The 22,078-nt window shown below is 42.2% G+C and overlaps 1 protein-coding gene across 2 annotated transcripts in view; it reads right to left on the bottom strand.

Annotated features, from left to right (window-relative positions):
- Positions 1-22,078, bottom strand: part of FLT3 (fms related receptor tyrosine kinase 3) — a 73,189-nt gene that overhangs the window by 38,960 nt on the left and 12,151 nt on the right. For both annotated transcript variants that reach the window (XM_081549350.1, XM_081549349.1), the window contains exons 2-4: positions 12,267-12,388; positions 6,930-7,132; positions 3,446-3,561 (exon numbers count right to left, since the gene is read on the bottom strand). In XM_081549350.1, the coding sequence (XP_081405476.1) occupies positions 3,446-3,561; positions 6,930-7,132; positions 12,267-12,374 (427 nt within the window). In that variant the 5' untranslated portion in view covers positions 12,375-12,388. The remainder of the gene's footprint in view (positions 1-3,445; positions 3,562-6,929; positions 7,133-12,266; positions 12,389-22,078) is intronic.

Genomic DNA, 22,078 nt, shown 5'->3' with positions numbered 1-22,078 from the left:
GCATATTAAAAAGCAGGGACATTGCCAACAAAGGTCCGTCTAGCCAAAGTTATGGTTTTTCCAGTAGTCATGTGTGGATGTGAGAGCTGGACTATAAAGAAAGCTGAGCGCCGAAGAATTGATGCTTTTGAACTGTGGTGTTGGAGAAGACTCTTGAGAGTCCCTTGGACTGCGAGGAGATCCAACTAGTCCATCCTAAAGGAAATCAGTCCTGAATATTTATTGGAAGGACTGATGATGAAGCTGAAACTCCAAAACTTTGGCCACCTAATGTGAAGAATTGACTCATTTGAAAAGACCCTGATGCTGGGAAAGACTGAAGACGGGAGGAGAAGGGGATGACAGAGGATGAGATGGTGGGATGGCATCACCAACTCAATGGACATGAGTTTGAGTAAGCTCCGGGAGTTGGTGATGCACAGGGAAGCCTGGTGTGCTGCAGTCCATGGAGTCACAGAGTCGGACAGGACTGAGTGACTGAACTGAACTGAACTTATGCTTAATTCATTTTGCTACCACTACCTTGTGTTCCACTGGTAGATATATCACAGTCTACTGTTCCATTTTCTTGCAGGGGACATTTGGGTGTTTCTTGTAGTTTGAATCACCAACAGTGGTGCTATGAACATCCTGTGCATTTCTACCAAGGCAGGTGTGTACGTTCCTTTAACAATAGGCCTCGGAGTGCAACTTCTGATCCCTACGGTGTGGATTCACGCATAATGACAATTTGTTTCCAACCATCTGGTGGGTATAAAATCGTATTTCATTGTGGTCTTTTTTAAGATAATTTAAAATTTATTTATTTTATTATTTATTTTTGGCCGTGCTGGATCTTTGTTGCTGAGCAGGCTTTTCTCTAGTTTCAGCGAGTGGGGCCTTCTGTCCAGTCGAGGTGTGCGGGCTTCTCCTTGCGGTGGCTTCTCTTGTTGCAGAGCACGGGCTCTAGAACATACAGGCTTCAGTTGTTGTGGCTCCTTGGCTCTAGGTCACAGGCTCACTAGTTGTGGTGCACAGGCTCAGCTGCTCCAAGGCATGTGGCATTATCTCGGATCAGGGACGGAACCTATGTCTCCTACCTTGTCTAGTAGATTCTTATCCATTGAGCCACCAGGGAAGCCCTTCATTGTGGTCTTAATTTGCATGTCTCAGCTATTAATTTAATATGTTTACTATATAGTGAAATACCTACCCATGTCTTTTACTTTTCTACTAGTTTTTTTTTTTCTTATTGATTTATAGAAGTGCTTTACCTATTATGACTATTCAATCTTTGTTGATTATGTGAATTACAAACATCTTTTCCCATTGTGTCATAGTTTTTACTGTTTCTTCCTGTAGCTTCTGACCAGTGGTCCCAAGTCTACCCTCTAGAGCAATTTTTTTTTTTTTAAGTGAAGCTTTGTTTCCATGGGAAAATCTTTCCAATATTTAAAATCATCCTGAGGTTAAGGAAGACCACTACCATCGAAGATGTTTTTAACTAGTTAGCCCAGGTTTCCTGACTCACACCAGAAGAATTTCCTTTACGTTACACTGCAATCAATCTTCTGCTTTCCTCAAAATATTTCCTTTTCTCTGCTAAACATTCTTAATTCCCTTAGCTTCTCCTAACTTAAGGAATTCCAAGATCTTCACTATCCTAGTGGCTCTGTTTTGTCAATGTTCATCTGCAAAAATGTAGAACTGTAAATAGTAATTTTCCATGAATTTTCTTAACCCAGACATTACATTTTTGTGAATGCTGCCAAGGTTCAGATTTCCTTTTTTAGCAACCATAACATACTGTTGGTTAATGCTGAACTTGTGGTTCACTAAACCCTTTCCTCTTTTTCATGTTGACTGCTGCGAAGTCTACCCCACCTGATTTTTTTGAATCCCACCACCCAGCAGCACCGTTAAAAACAGTTGCAACTTACTTGAATGATTGTTGTGCTATTTTTACATTGTAAATCTTTTTCTTTTCATTTGTACCTTGTAAATCTTACGTGAAAAGAAGTTGCCCTAAGTATAATAAAGACAGCAGACTCACATTTATTTTATACAAATTCAACACTTGGCAAAAAACAGAGGGAAAGAAAGAGCAAAAAAATCTCTCAATCTCTTCCAACCGGAGGGCTTCCTATCTCAGAGTGGAGTGGAGAACTGGGGAGGGGTCAGGAACAAGACTAAACTCAAACAGCAATGAGAGGTACCTCTTGACTTTTGACCTTCTAGGGCTCCGGTTCTTTACACATCAGAGTAATTGGCGGGCTTTTCAAAACAAATGTTGACCGACTTTGACATTGCCTAGCTTTTGCCTGACAGGCTGACTTTGGAGCCTAACACCATGTCCCCAGCCCCATTCAGATGAGCCTTGTGGGAATCTAAACAGCTCTGCTGTTTGCAGCTCTGACTGCAAGACCCAGGGCAGCGAGGCTGGGAGTGCAGATCTGGCCAAGCTCAGCCTCCGGTCGTTGAGCCCCGCACCGCTGTGGGCCGGGAGGCACAGGCACTGCACCCGCGGCCCGCAAGTCACACCAAGGCGCAGCCAGGGAATCTGATTTACAGTGGATGAACTAGAGCTTCTGGAGTGCTGCCCTGGCCCCTAAAGGCAGCAGGACCCATGTGAACGCACCACCTCTAGTCCCTGTTTGTCATGTGGGGTAAAGCAGTTGGGGGGGTACAGGGCTGAGTCTGCACAACCTCGAGGCCTGGCAGAACTCGGTGCAGAGGAGAAGCCAGAAGACATGCCAGAGGTGGTTTTGCCAACTGTACAGCTGTGTCCCTGTACTTCCCTGGCTCCCCAACACCCCGGGTGAGAACCTCTGCCTTGCTCCTGATGGTCTGTCTGCATAGCGATGGGGGAGTTGCAATGAACACAGCAGCCGCCAGCTCTGTATGGTTATTTAAATTCAACTTTCAATCGATTAAGATTAAATAAAGTGACAACTTTGGTGCCCAGTCATACTGGCTATATTTCAAGTGTTCACCAGCCACCTGTGGCCAGTGGCTACCTGGCCAGACAGAGCAGACACAGACATTCTCATTGCCTAAGCTTGTGCAATCCTGTGAGATATGTCTGTGTATCCCCATTTTACAGACAGAACACTGAAGCTCAGAGAAGATTCTGTGACTCACCCAAAGAGGTCACATCAGATCTATAATAAGGATTCAGGTCTTCTGACTCTAAGGTCAAAATGCTTTCCACTTCTTCCCTCTCATCCGTCCATCAGTGAAAAAAAATGGGGAGCCCTAAAATAGAGGTTCTGAAGAGTGCTCACTCTCAGTCTGCGGGTCACAGCAGAGTCTCAATAGGTGATGGGGGAGGTTGAAGTGAGTTCAGTTAATTCAGCCACATGTCGAGGGAAACCTGGTTAAACTGTCTGGGGCACCTGGTAAGAGCTCTTGGATTCCAACCACCCCTTTAGAATATTGAGGAAACCTAGGAACAAATGGCACTTACTTCTTATACTCACTGTAAACAATACTGTGTAATTGGTAGCTGCACTCTGAATCAAAAGCCTGTATTCTCCAGCCTGGGTTTCTGTCATTTTCAAAATGACCATGGAAAAAACTCCTCTGAAACACAAGAAAGAGAACTGGTTAATTTGGAAAATGTGTGAAACAAAAACCATCAAATTTCACACTGAGTCAGAAGGCAGTTGGGCAGCTCTGCTTCATCTCCGTGGAGAACAAAGCTCCTGTCCTGCACCCCACACTCAGCTTGGGCCTTGTTAGTTTGACCTTGACCTTGATCCAGTCCCTCCCTGGGGAATGAGTGCCTTCACCTCATGCTGCCTGAGTCCCGTGGAGGAAAAATTCCTGCCAAAACCACATAGACTTGGTGGGATGCCTTCCTTGGTAGCAGGGCATCATTCCTGCCAACGACAAAGCATCCTCCATTGGCTTGTCTGCCAGTCACCTGTTCACAGGCCTTGGTGCCCCGTTTGCAGAACCACATGAAGCAACAAGCAAGATGTGCTGAGACTAACAACAGTCTGTTTTGTGCCTCATCCCTCCAGAGAGAAGAATTCAAGTAAAATCAGACACAAAGCATTTTCCTATGAGATAATAATTACGCTGATACATCACATGGATGTAAGGAGAGAGATGTCCCAATATGAGTATTTCTAAGTTTTCACATACTTGGTAAAGATCAATCTGGCTAGGGGCATTTGCTTCCCAGGTGGCACTAGTGGTCAAGAACCCACCTGTCAATGCAGAAGATGTAAGAGATGTGGGTTCAATCTCTGAGTCAGGAAGATCCCTTGGAGGAGGGCATGACAACTCACTCCAGTATTCTTGCCTGGAGAATACCCGTGGACAGAGGAGCCTGGCGGGCTATAGTCCATGGGGTCACAAAGAGTCGGACACGACTTAGCAACAGACAACAACAACATGCAGGTATTTTGATGTGCTTTCTTCTCTGAACTCTTCACATTCCTAGTATCATGTGTGAACTCTTGGGTATCTCATACAAAACTCTGAGATGGTTATCAGATCTGTCTGCTTATGAGTGTGAGAGCGGATTTAATTTCTGTGTGTGTGTGCGTGCGCGCGTGTGTGCTCAGTTGTGTCTTGACTCTTTGCGATCCCATGGACTGTAGCCCACCAGGCTCCTCTGTCCACGGGATTCTCCAGGCAAGAATACTGGAGTGGGTTGCCATTGCCTTTTCCAGGGGATCTTCCCAACCCAGGGATCGAACCTGTGTCTCTTGTGTCTCCTGTATTGGCAGGCCGATTCTTTACCACTGCACCACCTGGGAAGCCCTTATTTTCTGTAACTCTTTGCTATGGAGTAGTTGCTAAAAATGTCTTGGTACTAGGTTAACTAACCCACAAAAGACCTATGACTTTGGCTGCCTGACATACAACAAAAAAAGGCATTCTTTCAGCAGAGTAAAAAGAACCCTAATTTTTTATTTTTCTTTTTGGTCTCACTCCAAGAGCTGTTGTGGCATTTCATATATGCATATCTATATATCTATCTATCTATATAGTATATATATATTTGTCTCTAAGAAGAGATTTCATTTTGTTTTACTGGAATTCTGTAGTGTGCAGAAAAAATGATCATTTACATGCTTTTTAGCATACACAGAGTGATAACATTGTGTGGTATTAGATTTTAATAAAATTACTGGAACATTTCTTTAAGGCAAAATTCTTAATAACAGAGTGCTTTGCTTTAACCCCAAGGTAAACGTAAGCAAAAAAAGAGAAGTGAGTAATACGGCCTCAAAAGAGGAAAGGAAAATGAATGTGCTCTAAGGTTTAGAACCAGACTTCAGAATTATAGCTACTGGCCTGAAAACTACTTCAATGTTGGTCTGACCTTATAGAAACAAATTTGAATCTTTGGTACAAGCCAATCATGGGTGTTCTCCTGTGTCCCAGGTAGGTGACATGGAGCCTTCTTTGGGTCATTGAGGGGCCGTTTTCTGCATTGCTTCGAGAAAGACAATGCCTCTGCTACAGTTTTGGGATGCCAGAGCAACCCAAGAATTAGAGAATAAAGCAGTGTAGAATTAGTAAGTGGGCATTCAAATAGCCTGTGCCCCCTGCTTCCTACCCTCCCTTGTCATGGACAGCAGGGGGCAGCAGTCAGCACAGGGTTAGATTCAGGGCTTTGCTGTCAATCTAAGAGGCGTTTCTGGATCCTGACACCAATGCTTGCTACACAGAGGTCAATTTCTAATGTTTCATGATATCACACATTGCAATTCTGCTCATCATACTGGGAAACAACACAGGTAAGCATTTCCCAGAAAGAAGCTTCTCACTACTTTAACTAGGAAGCTCTTTGCTACTTTAACCGGAATGGAAGGGAAATTTTCTAATTTTTTATCTTTAAGACGAAATGCAATGAAAATACAAGCCATTGGAATTCCCTGGTGGTCCAGCGGTTTACAATCCGCCTGCCGATGCAGGGGATTTGGGTTTGATCCCTGGTGTGGGAAGAATCCACATCCTGTAAGGCAACTGCGCCCACGTGCCACCAGCTACTGAGCCTGCACTCTAGAGCCTGTGTGATCCAGCAAGAGAAGCCGCCGCAATGAGAGGCCCTTGCACTAGAGCGAGAGAGAAGCCCCCACTCACTGCAACTGGAGAAAGTCCACGCATAACCATGAAGATCCAGTGGAGCCAAAAATAAAATAAGTAAATAAAATTTTTGAAAAACAAGCCACCTTTAAAATCCCGAACGATCTTTTCACTACTTGTTTAACATTTTGTCAGCTATCACTACATTCTTAGGCCCTGGCTGCTCAGTCTCTCAGTCATGTCCAACCCCATGGACTGTGGCCCGCCAGGTTCCTCTGTCCATGGGATTTCCCAGGAAAGAATACTGGAGTGGGTTGCCATTTCCTCCTCCAAGGGATCTTTCCGACCCAGGGATCGAACCTGCATCTCCTATATCTCCTGCATTGGCAGGTGGATTCTTTACCACTAGCGCCACCTGGGAAGCCCTTCTTAGGCCCTAAATATACCATATATGTCTATATAACTTTTAAACTTAATAGACTTTATTTTTTAGTACAATTTTACATTTATGGGAAAACAGCATAAACACAGAGATCCCGAACACACCCTTCCCCATCTCCCCCATCACCCCCAGTTTTCCTATTAGTAACATCTTGCATATGTGTGGTGTATTTGCTACAAGTGATGGACCAATACTGATATTAACTCAAGTCTGTAGTTTACATTAGGACTCACTTTTTGTGTTGTTTACCCTGTGCATTTTGACTGCTATAAAATGTCATGAACCCATGCCCTAACTAATTTTTTGGTTCACTTTATTTCACTGGAGATAAGAGTTACAATGGACGTCTACAGAAGTTTGAAAAGAAACTCCAAATGAAGCAAGAATGTCTTTTTTTTGTGGGAAGAAAGTATTCCTCCAAAAATCCTTGTGGTTTCACATTGCTGCCCTGGTTCCCGCTTACCTGTTTTGTAAATCGAAGTGTGGCTGGCAGTTTAGGTAGCTGTGTTTAAAGACCCAGAGACAGGAAGTGTTCCCCGGGGTGGAGGCCAGCACTTGCAGGGTGATGGACGCAGCCACGTCCACATGCACCGTGGCCGCTTCGTAGATGGTCTCTGCGCCCTCGGGCCTCAAGGCACACGCCAGGTCTTCCCGGGATGCTGACACCTATGTCATCAATGAAACAACGTGAATTTACTACAAGTGCAGGTTTAATAACTCTTCCTTTTAGCTGAAAACTTTACCAAATACATACATGTTGAAATACTGCATACAACACCCTCGTGCATCATAGCCCATGGAGGACATATCACTGACTAAAATTCTTATTAGTTATGATTCTCTAAGGAAAAGACAGATAATTTTAGGCTGCATTTCTAAAAATGCTTTATAGACTGTTATAGGTTGAATTGTGATACCCCCAAATTCAGAAAAGGGCGGCAGAGGATGAGATGTTTGGATAGCATCGCCGGCTCAGTGAACATGAGTTTGCCCATACTCCAGGATATGATGAAGGACAGGGGAGCCTGGTATGCTGCAGTCCATGGGGTTGAAAAGAGACACAACTGAGCAACTGAACAACAACAACAGGAAGAAATAACAAAACAAAGTGAAATGTGATGTGCCTGATAAACAGAAGTCCACTACTTTGGAAGGTGCATTTAAGTGCTCTGGACCTTCAGAGCAGGGAGAGGTGACTTCCAGGCGGGGATAGTGGGGCTGGAAATGCTCCACTGGAGTGCAGCAACTGAGCTGGATCTTAAAAGATGGACACAGAATAAAGTAAAGCAAGAACAACAACAAAACCCTGACATGCTAGAAGAAAATATTTGCTATGCATATTACAAATAAAGGAAATAAAGTGCTAATACCCCTAATATGTAAAGAATTTTTTTTTTTAACATTGAGAGACACAGAAGCAAAAACATGATAGAAAAAAGGGAAAAAGAAATAGACAATTCACAAAAATGTTATAAAGAATGGCTCTTGAACATATGAGAAAATGTTCAAACTCACATATGATTAGAAAAACTCAAACAACATTGAGATAGCACTTAACTATCACACTAGCAAAATTTTGTTGGTGAGGCTATAAGGAAATATCCACTCTCATACATTGCTGGAGAAAGGCAAACTGGTGCACCCTTCTAGGGGGGATCTGGAATTCACCAACACCTAATAGAACTATTACGCACTTCACCCTCTCAGCCAGCAATCCCATTTTGAGGACTATACATCCAACAATTGATTGAACACCATTTATAATTGCAAAATACTAGAAACCACCTAAGTGCTTGTACAAAGGAAACCACTTACATGCTCATACACAGCAGAGTGATGGAATAAATTATGGTCCATCCACACAATCGAGGACACGCAGTTATAGAGAAGGATGAGGACAAGCTCCATGAACTGATTTGCAGTGATTTCCTGGACAGATGCTAAGTGAAGAAAGCTGGGTTCAAAATGTTTCTACTTTGAGTTATGCTATCCTTTGGGTAACAAGGAAGGCGACTAAGACAATACACATGTATCTGCTCATTTTTTCACAAGAAATACAGGACTAATATAAAAAACTTAAGGGACTGGCTCAGTTCAGGAGATAGATAGGGAAAGGAGGAAGCTTGGAAGTAGGGAGGAAGAAGGCACCACACTTCTCTGAGTTTGTCTTTCATCACATAGCTTTAGCTTTCAGGACCATAATCACATTTCACATACTCACAAAATAAATCATTAATGTCAACCAGGATATGGGGGAGCTCAAAATGGAATGCAAACCAAGTGAACTTAAGTGTATCACAAATAACTAACATAATCAGAGTGAAGGGATTGGGAAAGAAAGGAACAAACCTAAGTAACTTGGGAAAAGAATGCTTTGGATGGTATGAGGTTAAAGACAAAAAGAATTGCACACAAGTACTGTATTCCCAGGGGCTTCCCAGGGTGGCGCTAGTGGTAGAGAACCTGCCTGCCAATGCAGGAGACGTTAGAGACATGGGTTCAATCCCCAGGTCAGGAAGATCCCCTGGAAAAGAGCATGGCAACCCACTCCAGTATTCTTGCCTGGAGCATCCCATGGACAGAGAAGCCTGGCGGGCTACAGTCCCTAGGGTCGCAAAGAGTTGGACACGACTGAAGAGACTTAGCACACACACACTGTATTCTAGTTGGTAAATCTTTTTCTCACTGGGATGTGGGTTAGCAATTTTGACAGGAGTTTATATTTACAACAGCGCGTGCATGCTAAGTCGCCTTAGTCATGTCCAACTCTTTGCGACCCCATGGACTGTAGTCCACCAGGCTACAGACTCTCTCCACGGGATTCTCCAGGCAAGAATACTGGAGTGGGCTGCCATTTACACCAGAAATGAATATTATTATTGAATGATAATAACATAAATTATTTTAGATAATGAAAGCCAGGGGTCTTACTGTCAGAGAGAGAAGTACAACTGAGGAAAGAGAGAAAGGTAGAATGAACCCTTTGGTGCTGAGTTGAATTCACAGTTATCAGCCTGAACTCATGATGATACATAGATAGATAGAGATGATAAAGAGATAAATATAGTGTGTATGGATAGGGGGGTAGTACACAAACATATATATCCTATTTGTGTCTGCCAAGAAGACCTAGAAGCAACAATGCTCAGGAGCAATAAGCACACTCAGCTCTCAGATTTTGGTTTCTAAATACTATTCTCCACGAAACCAATGCTTCTTAGAGAAGTGGTTAGTTCCAGGGCCGACACAGGAAAAATACAAGATGAGTCTGAACTATGCTCTAGTGCCAAAAAGTAAGGGTGTGCTTCAAAAATTATGGGGACATGTTGAAAAGACACAGGAACCAAGCTGAAGTAGCTCCCAATGACCAAAGCTGGAAACATCTGAGCCACAAAATCAAGTGTTAGTTTGGGGCTATAATCCATGCAATAAATTAAGTATCTATAAGTCTATACTGATTAAGTAAATAAAATGGAGAGAAGAGACAGCTCTTCCTCGCAGAATTCCAGTTAATGAATGTAGAGGGAACAAGGGGAAAAGAAGCTCATCATCAGGAAAACATCACAGTAATAATGCTTGTAGGCAAGATCCACCAGTGGACGCTAAAATCAGTGGGTGAAAAACAGAGGAGAAACAGAATATTTGTATCTCCCCCCAGTCGTTTTTAACTACAAAGGAAAAATAGTAGCCTTGTAGGGGAGAAACTCAGGACACACCACCTTAATCTTCAAACAGAAATGATCATGATGGGAAATCTCAGATTTGAAACAACAATTAAGTGAATTGTGGAAACAGTAAAATAATCCTATTTTGGTTCCAGGCTATACTGTGATACAGCTCAGGATGGAGTTGCTTATTTATTAAAGCTGCCTTGGCCAGTTTTGTCAACTAAAGAGTGCTTGGTTCTTCAAAAAACCTCTGAACTATGAGAGTTTTAGAAAGATGTCTCATCTGAGAACCGTGAACTATGGAAGAAATCAAAACCACTTTTGAGAAAAGCTACTGACACCCTAATAATCCATCTCACATCAAAGTAGGACAATATCCAGAAGGAGCGGCTTCAGCTTCAGGAAGGTGAAAGTTCAGTTTTGCCACAGTTAGGATGGTTGCTTGATGTGGTTTAGGAACTACTAGGTCTTAATACAATCCTGAATATTGCATAAGAATACAATTTATTCTACATAAAAAGGATAATACAGAGCTTAATACTAGGAACCAAGACCAGTCATCATGGATTTCTTTTTTAAAGATCGTGATTTATAAGAAAGCACTTAAATGTGTGCATCTATTTTCTCACATTGAAAAGACATTAAAGTTTAAAACATCACAGCAAATAACAGTAAAATTTTTCTTGTCTGCACTACAGTATCACGTATGCCTAATGCCTTAGTTATTAACAAGCCAATGTGTTAATGACACCAAGATCTGTTAAAAATTTAAACCCAAATAAATAAACAAACTATGCTTTCGTGCCATATGTACTTTATAAAAGGAAACAGAGTAACTATAGCTTTGTATGAATCCTTAACTGGATAAAAACCATAGAATTGGTTCATTTATGTTCACTTTTATTGTATATAGACTTCTAATATTTTCAGTTTCTTGATCATTGAAGCTTCCTTCATTTGAGTAAACACCTAGGCTATGTTAGCTGAATAGCATTAAGAAGAGTAATGAAAAACAAGGGTGGAACTTGAAGGAGTCAGAGCCAATTTATGGAGTGATATGCACGTCAGCCGAAGTCATAAGAAGACCAAGCCAGGCTGTAAAGGATGTAGCTATGCCTCAAGAAGAATAGTCTAGGGGCTTCCCTGGTGGCTCAGGGGTACAGAATCCACCTACCAAAGCAGGAGGCACAGGTTCGATCCCTGGGTGGGGAAGATCCCACATGCCATGGGACAATTAAGTCTGTGTGCCACAGCTGTTGAGCCTGTGCTCTAGAACCTGGGAACTGCAACTACTGAGGCTGTGTGCCACAACTACTGAAGCCTACGCACCCTAGAGCCTATGCTCGGCAACAAGAGAATCCCGAGCACAGCATCTAGAGAGTAGCCCCAGATCTCTGCAACTAGAGAAAGCCCGTGCAAAGCAACAGAGACTATGGGCAGCCCAAAATAAATTAAGAAAAAATAAAAAGTCCGGCAGCCCTATCTGAGCTGAACTGTAGAAGGAAGAAGCCACTTACAATATTATTGTGACTATGAAGGCTGGAATTAGGGAAGTGGCAGGGAGACTGGAGAATATGAGGTGGTTAAATGAGAACTAGGAAAGAAAGGAAATTGATAAGACTTGGTAACTGACCGAATGTGAGGGCAGAGAAAGGAAGCAGTCCAAAGTGAGGCTGAGCTTTCAAGCTTAGGATCTAGATGGGGCTATAAACAGAAATCCATTAAAACACAATGTTTGGGGAAATAGAAATGAAGTAAATTATATAGGTGGGTCTTAATGAGCAAATGGAAAAAAATCTATTTAAGTAAACCCAGGAGGCAGTCGGAAATTTAGAGATTCAGGGCTTGAGAGAGAAGCCCAGCTTTATTTTAGGGAGAAAAGGAAATCTTTGTTTCTTATTCATTCTGAGTATCACTGTCCTTCCAGAATCTAAGCCCAAAGAGAATGTGACTCTTGTTGGAGTGGAGTCCCAGGTAACAATGAGGAGAGATGCTGATCAATACCCCATATGAGTGCACAGTTACCTAAATACGTAAAAAGAAAAGCTCATAAGCTGTAGCAGGTCTCAATAACTTACGAAGTATGGTCTCCAGAGAAAATAGCTAAAATTGTCGTTTTACTATTACTTTACCATGGGATTCGATGATGATGTCCCCATTGATGAATCATTGTTTCCATGGTTGATTAAAACACACTTGATCTCAGGCAGATCTTGATTTGTAATAGTTTGGAATATCATTGCAGAAAAAAAAACTGTGAAAGCAAACAAAGGCAGTGATGTTGATACATGCACATCTTAAAAAGAAAATATGTATTCATCTTACAATAAAACAAAATGTAATCAAGGGAAAGTGGCCAACAGGAAAGTATCCAGGAAGTATAATTTCACAAAAGTCAAGTCTTACTACAAATCTTGAGCAGAGGTCCTTAGAGCAGTGTTTTCCAAGGGAACATTCTTGGGTGATGGAAATATTCCTCATCTATGCTGTTCAACAGGGTGGTCCTTAGCTGTATTTAGCATTAAGCATTTGAAGTGAGGCTAGTGCAACTGAGGACTGGTTATTTGTATACCAGACATTTTTTTCTTCTTTATGGTTTCCTGGTGCATATAAAAGTTACGTTTATGGTACAGTGTGACCTGTTAAGTGTACAACAGCATTATACCCAAGAATACAATGTGTACACCTTAACTAAAACATACTTTCTTGCTAAAAAATGCTAACCATCATCTGAGCCTTCAGTGAGCTGTAGTAGTAACATCAAAGATCACTGATCAAAGATTACCAAAACAACTATAATAATAGTGAAAACATTTGAAATATTGTGAGAATTACCAAAGCGTGACATAGAGATATAAAACGTGTGAATGCTGTTTTATCATCACATAATTTTGAATTTCCCAGTTTTCTTCTTGTAGCTGATTTCTGTGATCAGAAATATCCTGGAGAATGTTCCAAGTGAGCTTGAGAAGACTATATTCACTGCTGTTAGATAGAATGTTCTGTAAATGTCTGTTAGGTCCACCTAGTCTAACGTGTAGTTCAAGTCCGATGTTGCCTTATTGATTTTAGGTTTAGATGATCTATCCTTTGTTGAAACTGGGGTACTGAAGTCCCTTAGTGTTATTGCATTGTTATTTCTCTGTTCAGGTCTGTTAGCATTTGCTTATTTGCTTAATTTCTTTAGGTGTTCCTATGTCAGGTGCATAAATATTTACACGTCATATCCTCTACTGGGTGACCCTTTTTTTCATTGACCCTTTTTACCTCTTATGATAGTCTTTGGCTAAAGTCTATTTTGTCTGATGTAAGTATAGATATCTCTACTTTTTTTGGTTTCCATGAGCATGCAGTATCTTTTTCCATCCCTTTACTTTTAGTCTGCGTGTGTCTTTAAAACTGATTAGGAACTTGCCTGGTGGTCCAGTGGTTAAGAATCTGCCAGCCAATACAGGGGACACAGGTTCAATCTCTGGTTTGGGCAGATCCCACATGCCTTGGAGCAACTAAGCCTGCTAGCCCCATCACTGAAGCCAGTGCACTCTGGAGTCCACGTACCACAATTACTGAGCCCACGCACCACAACCAGAGAGTCTGTGCACTGCAATGAAAAAGATCCTGCATGCTGCAAGTAAGACCCAACACAGCCAAATAAATAAAATAAAAAAGTATTTTTTTTTTAATTGTTGAAGGACAGTTTGCCAGGTATTCTTGGTTAGCTGTTTTTTTTCTTTTAGCATTTCAAATATATAATGCCATTCCTTTCTGGCCTACAAAGTCTCTGCTGAAAAATCTGCTGATAGTACTACAGAAGGTCTGCTGTATAAAACAAGTTGTTTTTTCTTCTTGCTGTCTTTGGTTTCTGACAGTGTATCTATAACGTGTCTCAGTAGGTCTCTTTACATTCATCTTATCTGGAAGTCTCTGGACTTCTTGGACCTGGATGTCTGTTGCTTTTCCCCAGATGAGGGGATTTTTCAGCCACTATCTCTTTGAATAAACATTGTGCCCTTTCTCTTTCTCTTTCTCTTCGTCTTCTGGGACCCCTATAATATGACTATTAGTTTAGTTTGATGGTATCTCTTAAATCCCTTAAACTGTCTTCCCTCTTTTCTTTTTTCCCTTATTGCTTCTCTGATTGGATGAATTCCACTGCTCTGTCTTTGATCTCAGTAATTCTTTCTTCCACTACATCTAGTCGGCTGGTGAACTCCTTTTCTGAATTTTTTAGTTATTGTATTCTTCCTAAGCTTTCTCTCTCTGTGGAAATTCTCACTTTATTCATGTATTGTTCTCCGGGAGCATCAGTGAGCATCTTTATGACTGTTAGTTTGAACTCTTTTTAAAAAAACAACTATTTATTTATTTATTTTTGGCTGCACTGGGTCTTCTTTGCTGCCTGCGTGCTTTGTCTTGTTGCAGAGTGTGGGGGCTACTCTCTAGTCGTGGTTATCAGGCTTCTCATTGTGGTGGCTTCTCTTGTTGGATCACACAGGCTCTAGAGTGTGGGCTCAGTAGTTGTGACCCATGGGCTCAGTTGCCTTACAGCATGTGGAATCTTCCCGGACCAGGAATGGAACCCACATCCTCTGCTTTGGCAAGGGAATTCTTAACCAGTGGACCACCAGGGAAGTCCTATTTTGAACCCTTTACAGGTAAATCACTTATCTCCATTTCACTAAGGTTTGTTTCTGGAGTTTTATCTTATTCTTTTGTTTGGAACACACTCTTTTCTTTCTTTATCTTCTTTGATTATCTGTGTTGGTTTCTGTGGATTAGATAAAACAGCCATATTATCCCAGTCTTCACAGAATAGCTTCTATAGAAGAAATCTTATCCTTCCACCCAGGCTTAGTTCTTGGTGGTTTCTCAAATTACCTGTTTTGTGCTTATTGGCTCCCAGTAGTAAGGATGTGTCATGATTTGCCAGTGTCCTAAAGGGGAGGAGATTTTATTTTCTTGGGCTCCAAAATCACTGGGAACGGTGACTGCAGCTACGAAATTAAAAGACGATAGCTCCTTGGGTGCTATGACAAATCTAGCCAGCATATTAAAAAGCAGAGACATCATTTTGCTGACAGAGGTCCATATAGTCAAAGCCATGGTTTTTCCAGTAGTTATGTATGGATGCAAAAGTTAGACCATAAAAAAGGCTGAGTGCCGAAGAACTGATGTTTTTGAATTGTGATGCTGGCAAAGACTCTTGAGAGTCCCTTGGACCACAGGGAGATCAAACCAGTCCATCCTAAAGGAAATCAACCCTGACTATTCATTGGAAGGACTGATGCTGAAGCTGAAGATCCAGTACTTTGGCCACCTGATGCGAAGAACTGACTCATTGGAAAAGACCCTGATGCTGGGAAAGACTGAGGGCAGGAGAAGAAGGGGCGACAGAGGATAAGATGGTTGGATGGCATCACTGCCTCAATGGACATGAGTTTGAGTAAACTCTGGGAGATACTGAAGGACAGGGAAGCCTGGTGTGCTGCAGTCCAAGGGGTCTCAAAGAGTCAGACACAACTTAGTGACCAAAAAACAACAACAAAGGGAAGATCTCAATTAGTACCTAGATGCGCAATGAAGCTGGACTCTCAGGCAGTGGCTTTTAAAATACACAAGCAGACCTCTTTCAGGGAAAGAATGAGAGCTAGTGTTTCTGTCTGCTTTCTCTGCACTGAGCCCTAAAGGATAGTCAGTTAATAACTGTTTCTTTGTTCACTACAGACCAGTGGGACCCACAAATACCAGTCCTGCTCAGCCACCAGATCAAGGAACATGTCCTCTGGATGGCGGTCACAAAGGCCATGGTGTTAGATACATGTATAAGCTCCTTTCAGAGAGATACCAGAGGGGAAATGTGTAAATGGTGCATCCAGCCTCCCCAGGCTCAGGCAGAATTGCAGTCAGCTCCTAGATGTATGTTAAATTAGATTGAAAACAGACCTCTTTAAAAACAATCAAAAATGGGCAGAAGACCTAAATAAGCATTTCTCCAAAGAGGACATATGGTCAATGGGCACATGAAAAGATGCTCAACATCACTAATTATTAGAGAAATGCAAATCAAAACTTCACTGAAGTATCATCTTACACCAATCAGGATGGCCATCATCAAAAAGTCTACAAATAATAAATGCTGGAGAGGATATGGAGAAAAGGCAACCCCTCTACACTGTTGGTGGGAATGTAAATTGGTACAGCCACCATGGAGAACAATATGGACGTTTCTTTAAAAAATAAAAATAGAGGGAATGTTCCAGTGGTCCAGCAGTTAGGACTCCATGCTTCCACTGTTGGGAGCCTGGGTTTCATCCCTGGTCAGAGGACTAAGATTCTGCAAGCTGCATGGCATGGCCAAAAACAAAAACCAGAGTGACCGTATGATCCCGAAATCCCACTCCTGGGCATATATCTGGACAAAATGATAATTCAAAAAGATACATTCACCCTAATGTTCATAGCAGCACTATTTACAATAGCCAAGACATATAAGCAACCTAAATGCCCATTGACAGAGAAATGGATAAAGATGATGTATACATATACAATGGAATATTACTTAGCCATAAAAAAGAATGAAATAATGCCATTTGCAGCAACATGGATGGACCTAGTGATTATCATACTAAGTGAAGTATGAAACAGAAGGAGACAAATATCATATGGTATCACTTACATGTGGAATCTAAAAAATGGTACAAATGAACTTATTTACAAAACAAACAGATTCAGACATAGAAAACAAACTATGGTTACCAAAGGTGAAGGCTGGGGTAGGGATAAATTAGGAGCTTGGGATTAACAGATACACACTGCTATATATAAAGGAGAAAAACAACAAGGTTCTATTGTATAGTAGAGGGAACTATACTCATTATCTTGTAATAATCTAGAGTGGAAAAAATCTGAAAAAGAATATGTATATACACATGTGTATAACTGAATTGCTTTGCTGTTCACTAGAAACTACTACAGCATTGTAAACCAACTATACTTCAATAAAAGTGTTTTTTTTGTTTTTTTTTAAATAGGCTTCTTTAAGGAAAAGACTGGGAGAAGGATGTTTCTGTCTGTTGCCTCAGCACTGAGCCTGGGGGTATAGTCACAATGAGTCTTTGCAAACCCTTTACAAACTGTTTCTTTGTTTGCTAGGATCTCTTGGACACATGTCCCATTGGCTTTCAGAGCCAGGTGTTTTAGGAGCCAGTTACCTGCTGTGATAACCCCGAACTTCAGCAAGTCATTTGACCTCTTTGGGTCCCACTTTCCTCATTTGGTAAAAGAGGGCAGTAGACCCATGTGGTATAATAAATACACTTGCCCTTAGATCAAAATGTATTTGGTCTTTCCCAGCACCATGCATGCCTGCTCAGTCGTGTCTGACTCTTTGTGACCTCATGGACTATAGCCCCCGGGGATCCTCTGTCCATGGGATTCTCCAGGCAAGAATACTGGAGTGGGTTACCCTTTCCTCCTCTGGGGGATCTTCCCGACCCAGGGATTGAACCTGTGTCTCCTGCATTTGCAGGTGAGTTCTTTACCACTGTGCCATCTGGGAAGCACTCTCTCCTAGGGCAAAGCTCCTAAAATCCTTGGAATTTTCTGAGTTACAGGGGTGTCTGTTGTTATTCACAATGAGCCCCTTCTGGGCACTGCACAGTTAATGCTAACAAGGTGACTTAGGGCGGGGCACCTCTGCAGCCCCAGGAGTGGGGGTTGTCCCAAAAAATCCAGAGGTTGGAGGGGTGAGGCTGAAAGCTGACCTCTGGGCAAACAGGGAGGGGAGTGTGCTAATTAAACCCTATAAAAATTCTTGAACTGAGAGATCCAGTGAGCTTCTGGGTTGGTGAACTAGATGACATTCCGAGCCCTCCCCACACCCCTTGCCTTGCCCTCTGCATCTCTTCCACTTGGCTATCCTGGAGTTATATCCTTTCGTCATAAACTGGTAATCTAGCAAACAAATTGTTTTTCTGAATTCTGTGAGCTGTTCCAGCGAAGTCACCAAACTCAAGGAGGGGGTCCTGGGAACCTCTGACTTACAGCCTGTGCTGGTGGCAACCTGGACTTGACACTGACATCTGATGGGGGTCAAGAGGGCTCTGAGCCCTTAACCTGTGGGATCTGATGCTATCTCTGGGGAGAGAGAGTCAGAATTGAGTTAAACTGTAGGACATCCAATTGGTGCCCAAGAACTGCTTGGTGTGGGGAACTCTCCCATCCCATATACATGGCGGCCAGCGGAGCCAGGACTGGTCAGTGTGAGTCCAGGGAAGGAGATTCGTGTGCCCTTCCTTGCACCTGGGATACTCTCATCGCTGTCATCCTTGTCAATCTCTGCTCTTTCTCATGATTTTAATAAATGACAGTCCATTTGCTCAGGAGTTCCAAATCCATACCTCCTATGTGTACTGCTATATATCTGGGTGGCCCCCAGGAACCTTACAATCAGACTGAACTCCCCCCTTTCCTTCCGCCCCATACCCCCTCCTCTGTCAGTGCCAGCACACCCACTGTCCCCAAAGCCAGAAGTCACTTTCAACTCCTCTCTCTCCCCCACTTCCTATCATCCAGGCAGCTGCCAAGCCGTGACATTTTGACCTCCGGATAATCCCCACATCTCTGCATGGCTCTGCCTCTCTATCACCACCGCCCTAACTCCAGTCCTTGTCGCGTCTGGCCTGCACCACTGCCAACTGCTTCCTCACTGACCTCTCTGCCATGTCCTGTCTGCCTGACGTCCATCCTCAACACAGACCCCCAAACTGTCCTTCTGGAACACACATCAGTGCTCCGACATGCTGTTACTCCTCTCCTTCAAACCCCTAAACAACCTATGGCACTGGTCCTCACCCTTTCTCGAGTCACAGACCACACTGAAAAATCTGATGAAAGCAATTAACCCTCACACACACACACACACAATACACACACATACACACTCAAACACACACACAATATACACATACATTCATACACATAACACACCAATACACACACACACAAACACACAATACATACACATACACACAATATACACACACAAACACACATATGCACACACACAATACACACAGAGACATACACACATACACACACAATATGCAAACACATACACACACATGTACACACATATACACAGTATACACACACAAACACACACACACACCCTAATGGACACAATGGACCCCCCGAATTCCCTCCAGAGACTCTTGGGCCACAGGAGAACATCCAAGTCCTTTATCACATCACTAAAATATTGCTTACATATCACACACATCTGAGCCTCTGGAAGCTACCCATTGAACAGGCTTCATTTTCTGAGTTGACAGCTTCTTAGATGAGAATTCCCCAATCCTGGGGGCCTTATACATTGTGCCTTGCAACCCAGGATGGAATTACAGAGTCCGTCTGCTCCATGATTCTGACCTCTGTACTGTTCTCTTCACTGTCCTGATGGCTGGAAAGTCCTTATTCTCCCCTTCCCCTGTCAAGTTTTACCTTTCTTTTATTTATTTACTAGGCTGTGCTGGGTCTTAGTTGGGGCATGTGAACAGTTAGTTGTGGCATGTAGGATCTAGTTCTCCAACCCAGGATTAAACCCGGGTCCTCTGCATTGGGAGCACTAAATCTCAGTCACTGGACCACTAGGGAAGTACCTAAGTCTTAACTTTCTAATCAAGACTTGACATCACCTCTTCTGGGAAGTCTTGCTTGATTTTCTCAGTCTGTGTTGGAGGATCAACCTTGGTCCTTATTTCTAAAATTACACTGCAATTTTTCTTTTACATGCTTACCCTGTGCCACCAACACCCCCAACACCCCCAACATTAGACTGTAAGCAGGAATCTGAACTATGTGGCACCTGGCTGAAGGCAAGGAGAGAAACCCTGTAACTAAATCCTGACAATTCCTTCCAACTTGAGGCATCTCTCTTTCTGCAAAGCACCTGTCTGACAAGGGATGAAGCTGCACTCTACAGATATTATCTGATGAAGCAGTAAGATATTGCTTATCTCCCTTTCACAAATGAGGATCTTAAGTGCAGAGACATTCCTGGCCAGAATAAAAAACTCAGGTTTTCTGACTGTGTTGCTCACTCTAACATATTCAACTGCATCAGCTTCAAGAACGGAACCCCTAACATTAGGAACATTGTAACTCAAATAGCAAAGCAGTGGAAGACGGAATTCAATGGGTAAGTAACAATCAAAACACACTGGTTTCAGACTTCTCTGGAAACTCGGTGGTCAAGAATCTGCAGGAGACACAGGTTCAATCCCTAATCTGGGAAGAACCCACGTGTGGAGGGAAGAACCCACGCATGGAGGGAAGAACCCACGCATGGAGGGGCAGCTAAGACCGTGCTCCACAACTACTGAGCCTGTGCTCTAGAGCCTGGGAGCCGCAACTACTGAGCCCACTGCCACGAGTACTGAAACTCAAGCGCCTAGAGTCCGTGCTTTAGAACAAAAGAAGCCATGGTGATGAGAAGCCCAAACAGCCACAACTAGAGAGTAGCCGCAACTAAAGAAAAAAAGCCTGAGCAGCAAGGAAGATCCAGTACAGCCAAAAATAAATAAATCAAAGTTTTAAAAACATAATGGTTTAAAGAAATAATGACAATATCCTGTTTTAAAGTAGGCTGCAAATAATTTTATGGCAGATTCTTGGCTACCAATGGACTTGCAATGACAGCAGTGAAAAAATACTTTTACTGTTTAACCTAAAAAAATAATAATAGTTCCTCTTTTAGATCTTATGCAATTCCTCTAGCCACAAAAGAACAGTGTGTGTGTACTTTACATTATTTTTAAATTTCCTCTACATGTGTTGGGACCCATCAAACAGAGTTGCGTGATTCCAACTAACGATCATCAGAGGGTTCTACAAAAGCTATTATCACTTGAAGGCTTAAGGATGATCTAGCCATAGAGGTAATTCAATCACATATACATAAATCTCACAGACCCCCAAACAACAGAACCTTCAGCCATAGAACTATGGCCACCTAAGATGAAGCTAAGACTTTTTTGGAAATCAATATTTGAAAAATAATAAGATCACAAAGTCATCTTGATGAAAACCAAAAGCTTTATTCAGGCAAGCCAGCTACTGTGAGATGCACAAGACTTTGCTATTTTGGAGTGAATAGTAAAGGGTATAGCATCGTGGCAAGAACAAGCTAAGCAAATTAAAAATGAGGCCAAGCTACTTTCTAGCCCCTCAGTTTCCCTCCCCCAAGTTCTTATTCCTCTCCTCTTCAAGGTCCTTTTCAAAATCAAAAACAACGGTAAAATACAATACTTTTGAGATTATTTGTTGTTGTTTTTTTTTTTTATACCAAATCAGAATCTTGACCCAAAGATTAAGGCAATATCTGGTGGCTATCTGGAGATTCAGAGAGATCACAATCTTGAACACTGATAAGGGCTCTTGTCACATCGCTTCCTGAGTTTCATCAGAGGATGAAAAAGATGAGGGGAATAAAAGGAATTGCAGAGAAAGTCATGAAGCTGAGCCATCCTGTGGGCTTCTCAATCGAGCAGGGATGCTCTCTGGGGAGGAAAACGCAGCCAACAAATTTGTTCAAAGAATCATTTGGAAAATTGCTTCTTCCTAGAATCTTAAAAAAATAAATGGCCATATTTCATTCTGGAATTTCATTTTTTAAATCTCAAATGGAAGAGTCATTTCATTCCCACAACCATTAAATCCAGTAATATCTATGTTTAAGTAGTTTTAGGCAACAAAAATCCTGGGATTCCTATTCTGACCTGGTCTAAGCTCCCTTCACTGAAGCACGCTATTTTTCTTCTACAGATATCTATGGATCATAACAACTGTATTGGAAGGTTAAACTAACTGAAAGCAAACTTTGTGCTGAAATGTTTTCTTGGAGAAAGGTGATGACCTTGCATTTTTAAAATAGAATTGAATTAAC

This window comes from Giraffa tippelskirchi, chromosome 12 (assembly GCF_054371585.1).
Source record: "Giraffa tippelskirchi isolate mGirTip1 chromosome 12, T2T-mGirTip1v1.2.pri, whole genome shotgun sequence".
Classification (NCBI taxonomy): domain Eukaryota; kingdom Metazoa; phylum Chordata; class Mammalia; order Artiodactyla; family Giraffidae; genus Giraffa; species Giraffa tippelskirchi.
The sequence above is the reverse complement of the archived record's forward strand: the minus strand, read 5'-3'. Positions and strand labels throughout refer to the sequence as shown.